We start from the raw sequence: 11,714 nt of genomic DNA, 5'->3' as shown, positions 1-11,714 counted from the left end.
TTTTTGTAATAATAGCGATCAATTATTATTTGATTTTGTGCATTTCACAATTGTGCCAACAGTATGTGGATATACAGTTCATGATCCATGTTTCTTGTTGCCCGTTGGCGTTGTGCATCTGGAACGCTTGAAGGTTGAAAGCTGGAAATCTAACTGGGGAATTCTGACCGCCGACTTTGACGGGAATGTAGCATTATTGCAAGATGTCATCACTATGTGTTATAAGGGTGCTCTAAGTGGACTTGATTTATGGCTTATTTCCTCAAACCCCAGCCCTTTTCCCCCATTTTTTGATCTTGCTCTTGCTCCTTTGTAATAGAATGATGTACAAGTATCTCAGTCCTGCAATGCAATATGCCTAATTTTATGCTGGTACAGTCAAATTCTACAAAGTAGAGACCACATTACTGATTTTCACGTTATGCAAATAAGCAAAAAAATCCATCATAGGTCTGTAAACCGGGGTAAGGTGATTATATTCCGTTTGAGAAACCGGGGTATTGTCCAAGAGGTTCTTTTGTAGAGCACAATGAGTTGTAGATAAGTTTAATATTTCTGGTCAATCAGACTTGATGTCCTTTTAAAGTTTTTACTTTTTTAATTAATTATTGCGCCGCCCTGGTTGGTTGGGTTACATGAGTCCCCTGTGGGTTGGGCTATAAATGCTGAAATCAAGGATCCATTGTATCAATAACTCCCATGAATATTGAGTAGGAAATTGTAAACCGCATATGTACTGTGCATGAAAGGAAAGCTTGACAGGCATAGCAATAACAGTAACACAGGATTCTGATTGATTTTATTGTTTGAATGGTAACTGCTCTGAACTGCTCATTGCTGTCCACTAAGAAAATATAGTAAAGAAGATCAAGACTGACCATGAAACATTTCAGAGACTTACACTTACCCTAGTTGGAAGAAATTGTGCATGCTTTGTGAGATAGTGTGACTAACTGGCTGTATCCAATCAGTGTGTCGAGTGACCGCAGAAAAATGTCTTAAAAGGCATGGAGGGAGTTGCTGAACGAATTCAATAATTCTCACATGTGATGAGCTTGCACTCAAAGAGGTGAAATTCACTTCCTAATCCCCTGCCAAAAACTCAGCTGGAAAAAAAAAGAGAGAATTGGTTTTTCCCTGGGTTTTATGTTGGTCAGCAGTTAGGCACTGGGTCTGCAATAAGGATTCTATGCTGTCTCTCGCTCTGGCTCCCCCACTGACATTTCTTCGTTCCTTCAACACCCTCTGAAGCCCTAAATCACACTGACAGTGGACAAGCATACAGTTAATAAACCTAACAGCCAGTAGGGAAGTGCTAGCGTTACAGCATGTGTGTATGTGTGTGCGAGAGGGCCAGGGGTAACCTTTGTACTGTATCTCTATATAAAGTCTCCAGGCAGGAAAAAAAGCACCATATCTGTTACTGATAGCAGCTTGAAATGATAAATCCATTTACCATATTTTCCAGAGCCATCTTTAAACCTCATAACCGTCGCCACAGTGGGGGAACAACCATATACTGTGTGTGAAAAGAAATTAGGTGATAATATTTGACAAAGCTCCAAAGTTCTGAAGACATGGTTCATTATCTGAAGCACAAGGATGATGAGGCATCAAAGCCAAAGCTGAATTTAGGTATGGATGTTCTGTGCTATGTCACAGCTGGGTCACACAGTTTGATATGCAGGTGCACAGAAGCCCTGGGTTTCCTGCAGCAAGCAGGCAGCTCGCTAGTCAGAGGTGTACTGAGGCATGACACGTGAACACACACACACACACACACACACACAAACACACACAAACACACACACACACACACACACACACACACTCCCCCATCTCCCCTCACGGCAGCCATCCACGACAGGACAGCTGATAAAAATATCACGAGCCCTATCAGGCAATTAAACAGGGAGACGCAGTGGTGTGTGTTGGCTTCTTAATGGCTTCGACCTCCCCGCAAAGGAGCCAGTGTGGCTGGCCAACAGGGGGGATACAGACCACTGATGGAGGGGGAAATCAAAAGTCGGGTGAAGCAGCTACATTGGTCTCAGTGAACAGTTTTTCAGTCACGTAGTGGTGGAATGGTGCTTGTGTATATCTTGCCACGTATTGAGGCAATCTTCATGTGGAAAAGCAGGTTTAAACTGTGTTAAAAAGTATAAGAACGAGATGAATCATCAATGTGAGTAAAATGAAAAATTAAGCCAACACGGAAGTACCAAAAAATGCAGTTCCTTGAATGGCCACAGAAAGTCAATCTCTATAGATTCCCCATGTTAAAATGCCCAACTTTCAAGCAGAATTTACACCCTGATCTTTAAGCTAAAAGACTGTAGGCTTCATTGAACCCACCTCAGCTTCATCTGCTAAAACTCTTTGCCCCTTTTTTGGATTAGTCTGAAGGTGCTGCAAAGATGGCGATGGTCACAGACACCAGGAGCTACCCACTTTGGGCTTTATTTTAGCTCTTCAGAAAAAGAAACTCTACCAGCCAGGTTCCCATCCTCAAAACCTTTAAATTGTAACTTCTTTGTAGCTCTTTCTTGCTTTTTCCTCCGGTTTGTAAGTTGTGACTGTGATGGATTTATTAATAGCTAATTAGTCATTCGTCATTCTTTAAAAATTTGTAATAATCCATTAATCACCAGCTCTGATACGGCTGCTCTGTATCCAACAGCACAGCCCTGGACACCCCTACAACAGTAACGCCCCTGTGCATGTAGACGTCATACCCCTGATTCTGCTTCCCCTCAAGATATGCATGGACATCGTGGAGGTGATTGATCTATACTCCATAATGGACATCATCAGCTGGATGACACAGGTTGATGCCTTGGCTCCCGGCATGTCTACCACTTTCACCTCAGGGGTTTTGTGATGGACTCCGTATCCCCTCACACAATCTCAGCCAGCCAACACAAAGTGGCACCACCATGGAGAGACACAACTTCTTTTTGGTTGTGTGTGTGTGTGTGTGTGTGTGTGTGTGTGTGTGTGTGTGTGTGTGTGTGTGTGAGAGAGAGAGAGAGAGAGAGAGAGAGTAAAGAAAAGGTGAAAGAGAGTGACAGTGTGTGTCCCATGTTCCCTAGATTCAGGCTACCATTAATGGAGACAGATAGTACTTTCTCCAGTGGAACAAAAACACTGATAGACTAGACACCTTGTTTAGCACTCAAACAGAAATAAACATTCACCATAGGGGCAAAACCTCTCCTCAGATGGCTTTACTCGTGGGTTGGAAAAACCTTTTTCAGCACCATTAGGTGTAAACATTACGGTAGTACATTTGTAATGAAAACTCACTTTGGTAAACCCATTCCTCTTCTGCCTGCAACTTTGGTCAGAGTATAATAGCTATTACTTAGTTTGTATACATAAAAATGTGGGCTGTTAGCGTTTACTTTTCGTACATATACCTATAAAAGTAATGCACTATAATTCATATGTAATCTACATAATCATGAATCAGAGAACATTTTCTCATCAGCAGGTTCGTATGATTTCTTCTATTGTGTATGTTTTATTTCATGCCATCAGATGGCGCCAGGATGTGTACCTCAATGGTTAAAATCAACAGAAGTTGACGGTTAGGTTCAAGCACCAAATCTACTGTTAATGGACCACTTTAGTTTAGGCAACAAAAAGGTGACGGCCAAGTTTAGGCACTAAAACATCTTGATTAGGATTAGAAAAACGGAGGTGATTTGGCATTTATAATAATAATAACAATAATAATAACTTTATTTATATAGCACCTTTCAAAACATAGTAACAAAGTGCTTTACAATAAAACAAGCAAATTAGAACAAAGAGCACATAAAACATACAAATAAAACAAAACAGGTGATGCAATAATCAAAATAAGACAACTTTGAAAAAGTTAGGGTAAACCATGCAATAAAAATAGGTCTTTAGATTAGACTTAAAATGTGACACTGAGTCAGCCTTTTATCTATTATTATTATGTCCTCAGGCAGCAGCTTATAATGCTTATAATGCCCCATTTTCCTGAACTTTTCTGTAAGCTATACGAACCGTTGTATGTGGATACCTTGAAATGCATCAATGTACATTTTGCTTAAAATGCGCTTGGAGTGTGTTGCTGTCAGATGTGAGTCACATTACTCAGGGGCATTTGTGCAGTTGGTACCAGTGCTTATTCTGAAATGTGCCATTAGCAGTGAAAAAATAGGACCTTTAACGGGCAACCAAGCAAGAGTAAAACTATCAACCATATAATATCGAGCCTGCTGACCGGTTGCCTCGTCTTTTCTGTCCTGTTCTGTCAATTATGCCTCAAAAATCCTGAAAAAAAATGTAGAGCGTGTCGAAATGAACGGTAGCTCAAGGTGATAACCCCATATTCAGATGTACTCTCTCTCTACATACTGTTCCCCTCCAATCAGCACTGACATCCAGATGAAGGGCTGCTAAGTCAGCTCTGGTCCAGCTTGCTCCTGCTCCAAAGCTCAGCCTCCCAGTGTGTGTCTGCTGCAGACAAAGATAGGACTCTCAAAGGGCCGGCACAATGCTGGGCAGCTCAAAGGCTCCCATTTCTGCTTGCTCCTCTCAGTCTCCCTCTATCACCCTTTTTCTAATGGAAAAAAAAAACCCGGCCCACACATCAGAACATGCTGTAGCATTGACAAAATGACTTATTACTCCTCACTGCACACTTCCCTCTCCCTCCCCTGGATTCATCAAGCTCCCAACCTCTCCTCAAAATGGCTGGTACCTCCTGGCGCTTGTCTAGCCTGTCACCCTTCCTCTGCAGTGACCTTGAGACAGAGATGAAGGAGTGATATTGCTCCCATAACTGCTGCATTACTGTTCCTCTCCTTCTACAAAAAAATAAATACATAGCAGCAAGATGGTTCTCGCTTACACTGACAACTTGAGGGGGGGAGGGGGGGTGTCTGCATATCCGCATCAATCAAAATAGGATTAGGATGCCTCTCTCTGGTCCTTTTTATTTCCCATTAACTTGAAGTTGCTGATGAAATACTGGGCTGTATGTGGTAACTGGGGTTGCAGAGCCGCAATGTTTAAGTAAACACAATCAAATAACAGGCTAGCTTTCATAAAAGTCCCACTAGTTATTGATGTTTGTGTTGTAACCCTCCTTTTTTTTTAGTACTGGCTAGATCATTGACATAATTTGAGTTAAGAGGCTTTTCTGTAACACTTAACACAGAGTCTTTTTGACAGCAAGATACAAAGATGAAATGACATGACAATGTGTGAAACAAAACTGTCTATTGTGATCAACCACTTTCACAGGCAAAAGGATTCACCCCCTCTAAGGAAACAGTTGTGACCGGTCACGTGACCTATCCGATGCCATTCTTTCTCGTCCTGGTGGAACAGGGACGCAGACAAGAGATGATGCATGGATTCTTAATTAAATAAAGACAATGAGAAGTGATAGGAGTGGAAGGCAATCGTCCTGGCCGTGCTGAATTAATGAGACGTTGGCATCCTTCCGCATGCCAGGTTTCTGAATGACTCGGCTCATCATCACTCTCTTTCTGGAGCCGTCGCTACCATCCGCCTCAATCCACCTCCATCCGTCTCCATCCGCCTCCATCCCTGGACCAGACTCAAACCCAGGGCTCCAAACTCGTAAAAACTGAAAGACTGATCAGTTTACAGACTCATTCTCCTCGTGACCTTGAGCTCATGCATTGGAGGGCAGCATAGTCTTCGCTGATAGCACCCATGGCTCAGCTGAGGGTGAGAGTGACGGGGTCCCAGTGCAAAGCATCCGCGCGACCCCGCCCAGAACACCCTTCTCTGAGCACCTGAGCCTCCGTGTTGTGTGCCCGTCAGCTGGCAATCGAGTCAGGAAGCACAGAATCAATTCATTGCTTCACACCAATTCAAAATCGAGTTACTCTTGCCCTGTCAGGTTTCACCTCCTCCTTCACACTTCTACCTCTTTTCTTAACACCTGTGGTGATGTCACCATGTAGTCCTGCCACGTAAATGCTCTGCTGTGTCCTTACTTAGTCCTTAAAGTAAAAAAAAAAAAAAAGGTACAAATTACTCAAGGAGGAGTTGTGCATTCCCATGGCAACCAGGTCCTGTGGTATAGGCAAGGATATCAGGCCAAACCCAATGCCATTTGCATACAAATTGCCCAGCTGGCACCTTGTTGTTATGACAACGGCACACAGCTCCCAGAATTCATTTGGAAGTGGAATAGAAAAGAAAGCAGCCAGCAAGGAGAGTCATTGATAAAATTCCTTTTCTTTTATAATGGAAATGTAGCTGACACTATGTTCTCATGTAAAATCCAATCACCATATAGTACCTTCAGGAAATGAGAAATAAATTCATATACTCAAGACTGGAATTAAGGATTGACTAGAATGTGGATCAAATTAATTGCAATATGAAATCGGAATGTATTAACGATATGCAAAAAAATCTTTGTAAAATTCAGTGAATGGTTGATAAAGTATGTAACTATCCTGACATGAAAATCAGCAAATGTCATATAACTTCAGGCAGATACTTTCCAAAGTGCATCTGCCTTCTCCTTAGTTCACCTGATTTTAAAAACCTTTATATAATTACTTACAATGAGCCGTGCAATATCCTCACAGCTTGATATAGAGAGTAAACTCTGCTGACAACACAGTGTCCTCTACTGGCAGCATGAGGCAGGAAGTTTACACAACCGCCTGTCCGTCTAAATGGATAATATTTAGCTCAAGGGCAACTGAGCTGAAGCTTTTCCATAGTCATCCTGGCTTAGCTTACTGGCCGGTTAAATTGCCCTGCTGTGGGCACCATGAGCATTCTGTGAAGCCAGCATATCTATTTATCCCAGCAAGACCCCCACAAGACTGTGGTTTAATCATTGGCTTCTGTGCGGCTGTCCACCATCACAGGCTAATCAGTGCCTCTCTCAGCGTGAAACAAATCAGCTCCTCGTTCCAATACTTGACCTGCACTAGTGTTGGAGAGTGCTGATCTGTGAGCAAGGTGAGCTTCTGCCCTGTACACATTGAACTGTGCACTTTTTCCCCCTTTAGTGTGTTAATAATGAGAGCCCCACTGATAGTCCTGTTACAGATTGTTAGAGACAACTGGTGCAAACCACTTCTGCCCAGATTGAAAGGTCTATATCAGCAACAACACAGCATTTTGTGTTTATGTGTGTTGCACCCTTTACCTTGGGGTGGGAGCAGAAGGAAGGTGACACATCCAGCCTCCCCAGCATATAAATTCAGCAGCCTTCTTGCTGAAGTGCCGCTGACTCGAAGGCATGACAGTTTAGTACTCTGCTTCCCTCTGAACGTGCAACCTCTACCAAGGTCACTACTCGCCAGTAGCTCAGATCTTTACTAAAGCACCATCTTTTTCATTTGTCACTTAGCATCCATTTCAACATGGCAACCCGATGGGGACTCTGTGGCGCGGGGAAGATCAGCAATGACTTCAGTGTGGCCATGAAGACTCTGCCTCCTGGAGATCACCAGGTACTCTATCCAAAAACAAGCTCACTACATCTTAATTTTCACACGAGATGTCTCACTTACACTGAAGAGAACTGCTGACAGAGCAACACTGTGATGAATGTGTGTGTTTTTCTCTCTTTTGTACAGATTGCAGTCGTTGCATCGAGGAGCTTGGTGCGTGCCAAAGAGTTTGCCAAGAAGCACAGTATTCCTAAGGCTTACGGCAGCTATGAGGAGCTGGCCGATGACCCAGACATTGGTGAGTTAAGAGCTGTGAGCGGGCTTGGCTGCACAGACAGAGATAATGTTGTACTGCTGTTTGAAGCCGAGCCTGTGACATCTGTTTCCTCACAGACATTGTGTACCTCGGAGTGCTGCACACAGAGCACTGGCGAGTCGGTCTGCTGTTCCTCAACGCCAGGAAAAACGTGCTGTGCGAGAAACCTTTTGCTATGAACTCCAGACAGGTGAAAGACCTTGTCGCCACAGCCAAGAAAAACAATGTCTTCCTGATGGAGGTAAAGTTGAAAGGATGCAGTCATTCATGTAGACCTTTTCCAAGGTCATTGCAGGTGCAACACAAAGGCGTGTTCAGAGGTTAAAAGCACACATACTTCTTCCCCTTTAGTATCTTGTGAAAGGCAAATGTATTAAATTCAGAAATATATTTTCTTGCTGTTTAACAATTTTTCTTTGACATTTTGAGAAATATGCAGTTTTATTTGCTGAGAATTAGATAAGAATACAGATATGATACTTATTTCTGTAAATATACTGCGAATATGATTTTGCTAGCTGTAGCTTCATATATATCTATACCAGTCCCTACACTACAATCTGCTGGTTGTAGCTGGATATTTACCGTACAGATGAGGTGGCTCCTAGACATTGGGATCTACATTAGTTACAGTTTGCAATTCATATTCCATTGCATTTAAGGTCGGCATTATAGAGCCCTGAATGTCCTGGGAATCTTTATGACTCATGGTGCAGGAAAACATCCTGTCATGTCATGTTTGACCAGCACATCTGCCGTGGTAATAAACCGCTGCTTAGGTGAAACTCCAGTTTAAGCTGTTTACTGTGCCAGTGGTGCGAGGTTGTCTGCTTTGTCCCTCTCAGGCCATCTGGTCCCGCTGCTTTCCCGTGCATGCTGAGGTGCGCAGGCTGCTGGCAGAGAAGGCAGTGGGGGAGCTGAAGCTGGTAAAGGCGTACTTCGGCTCCCCTCAGCTCCACATCCCCCGCTCAGTGGAGAAGGAGCTGGGTGGCGGAGCACTGCTGGATATCGGAGTGTACTGCCTGCAGTTTGTGCTGATGGTGTTCAATGGAGAGAGGCCAGAGTCCATCCAGGCCACAGGGGCACTGCTAGACTCAGGTATGATTCAGCACACAGGTCATGCAACAGAGGTGGGATGTAAATGAGTACCATGAATCAGTGGTCACAATCTTTTAAAAAACAGACAAAAATAAGAATCCTAAGTGTGATGCAGAAGAAATTTAGACACCTTTTTTTAAATGAACTGTCCAAAAAGTTAATACCTCAGGGAAGAATTCTTCTCACAGACTTATCTTTAAAATGTCAGACTAATCCAAATCCTCCCTGGAGAATACAGTAAAACTGACAGGGGAATATGCACCACATGTCTAACAGCAAGATATCCTTTAGTGTGAGACCATAACATCACATCACACTATACATATATTAAGCATTGCCTATTTCTCTTATTTAGCTTTATCTTACAAATTTGAGCATTTAATAACTATATGTGACCTATTTTTTCAGAAGGTAATGCCTGTGAAGCTGACAAGAATTGAACTGATTTGACCTACTGAAGCACTGATGAGCAGTGTATTGAAATGCAATGACGTAAACTTAACCGAGACGGACTTCATAGGCATTTTAACTGATATCAACAGCAATATTGATAACATTCTTTCGTCTTTTTGCTGCCCACTAATGTTTGAATGATTTACCTTTTCTAAACGTTTGACAGGAGTGGATGAGTCAGTGGTTGTGATGATGAAGTTCTCCGGGAACAGGGTGGCCTTCTGCGCCTTTTCAATTGCTGCTCGACTTCCGAACAATGCTGTCATCAGCGGTACTGAGGGCTCCATTAAGGTATGCTACGCTAGTCTTGTACAGGAACATTTGACTTAATTAAAATGATTGAGACGTGCAAAAACTGAGTTGACTGCTAATTACTTTCACGTTTAATTAAATTTAAGTATTCGGACAAGGATTAATGCAAAAATGCATTTCCTCTTTCCCCTCCAGGTTCTCGGCCCTATGCACTGCCCTACCACACTCGTGGTAAACGACAAGCGGATGGAGTACCCCCTGCCTGAGCCCTGCCTCCCTCTGAATTTCACTAACAGCACCGGGCTTCGCTACGAGGCAGAGGAAGTGAGGCAGTGTCTGCTTAAAGGTAGGTCATGATAAAAGGAAAGTTGTGTGTTTGTCTTCAAAGAGGTGAAATTGTTTGAACTGCCGAAACCACCGTTTTAAAAGGCGAGTCTGAAAGGAAGACGCTGCAATTCAGTGAAACAGTCGCTTTCCTGGAGCTTCTCCTGAGAATTTCGATGAATACACAAATGCACTCATCAGATTAATTCCAAATCCATGTTGCTTGCAGTCCTTGGAAAGTCCTCTAGCTTATACACTATTCCACTCCTATTGGTTTTGGTTCCTATATGAATTTACATAATCTTTACATCCCTGCATTGACATGATTTATGCTTCATTGTGAATATGTGCATGATTTAACTGTTGTTATAAACAGACATGTTGGATTTTCCTGTTAAACTCCTCTTCATCTGCAGGACTTAAGGAGAGCCCACGGATGCCTCTGGCAGAATCTGTCTTACTGACAGAGATCATGGATGAAATCCGGAAGCAGGTGGGAGTTTCCTTCAGCCAGGACAGCCAGTGACATCACTCCAAAGCAGGCCTGTTTCACCTGACCTAAACCTACTCAGATGGAACAGAAGGAGCTGCTTGGGACAGGGGGTGGATCTTTGGTATAAGCAGATCACTCGTGCCACTGTGTGACAAAGCCTGAGCAGACTCGGATGACATAGTGAGCTGCCACTGAATAAGAGATACAATCGGCATACAATGTAAATCTGTTTTCAATTTACTTTCTTTGCATTTCTTTGACCCATTAGCTCTTCAAACATTATCATTCTACCATAGAGTCACAATGTAAACACCTTGCAGGCCTTTATGATACAGTACACGACAAACACTATCTAAGTTTAAAGATGTCTTAAACCAAATAAATCACAATGTAAACAACACAGAACAACCATGTCCTGTAATCAAGTCCTTGGCGTTGGTGTGTGATTGATGAATCCAATAAAGGAGTGATTGTGAAAGCCTTGTTTCATATTAAATATCATCTGCTGGAGAGAAGAAGAGACTTCAAGTGGCACATTTGACTCAATGTGTTCTGTCATGTCTGACCCCTGCAGCCGCGTGCAAACAGATGCATGTTCTCCATACAAAAATAGTTTGCACTGTCTGCTTTTCAAGGTTAGGACAGAGAAAGGCCTTTTATGAGTCAGCAAAGAGCATGGCTCATTTAATACTTGTTCTCCAACATTTCGGGCTCGGACTCCTAAAAACTCAAGGGTGTCTCGTGGTCGTGTCTCATTGGATGTGGTCCATGAATGCAAAATGCCACATTTCATGCAGTAAAATGATCTTGCCCACTGGTTAATGAATAATGCTGACATTTTGCATTTATTCAAGAGGAAAACAATATTTGAGAGGAGATTAGAAACAACTACACACTTAATTCTTCCTATAGATGTTGTGCAGTTGTTTCTGTGCTGCAAGTTAATTACATTTACTCTTTTAAAAAAGAGGTTTTAAAAAGGACCATTCAGCCTGAAGCAATATATTGATAAATAGCAGGTCCAACAATGTCCTTGTACATATGAGCTCTTACCAGAATCAAGAGGGAGACAGAACCTTCCACACCGAAATAAAGAAACAGATTAGGATGACAAATTGTGAAATAGTGAATAGTAGATTTAATAAGAATAATCAGAATATTAGTAATAATAATAATAATACGAATAAGAATCACATGAATAAATAAAATGCACCTCTTCGTTTGTAAGTAAGAAGAGCTAAAATAATACAAAAACGTTTTTTTTCTAGTGTTATTTGTCACTATCTGAAGGTCACGTTTTTGTTCTGTTAGCAAATCGTCATGTTAGTTTTTGCAACGTCGCACAGGT

The 11,714-nt window shown here is 42.3% G+C and overlaps 1 protein-coding gene across 1 annotated transcript; it reads left to right on the top strand.

The window, feature by feature from the left end:
* Positions 1-7,400: 7,400 nt before the first annotated feature.
* Positions 7,401-10,399, top strand: LOC310960762 (trans-1,2-dihydrobenzene-1,2-diol dehydrogenase-like; the record flags this gene model as incomplete). The annotated part of the gene is made up of 7 exons (XM_083932560.1): positions 7,401-7,490; positions 7,617-7,728; positions 7,824-7,987; positions 8,592-8,844; positions 9,464-9,588; positions 9,745-9,895; positions 10,290-10,399. The coding sequence occupies 7 exons, from the start codon at positions 7,401-7,403 to the stop codon at positions 10,397-10,399; spliced, it is 1,005 nt and encodes a 334-aa protein (XP_083788686.1).
* Between the last annotated feature and the right edge of the window lie 1,315 nt (positions 10,400-11,714).

Source organism: Echiichthys vipera (genome assembly GCF_963691815.1).
Source record: "Echiichthys vipera genome assembly, chromosome: 1".
In the NCBI taxonomy this organism is placed as follows: domain Eukaryota; kingdom Metazoa; phylum Chordata; class Actinopteri; order Perciformes; family Trachinidae; genus Echiichthys; species Echiichthys vipera.
The sequence above is the reverse complement of the archived record's forward strand: the minus strand, read 5'-3'. Positions and strand labels throughout refer to the sequence as shown.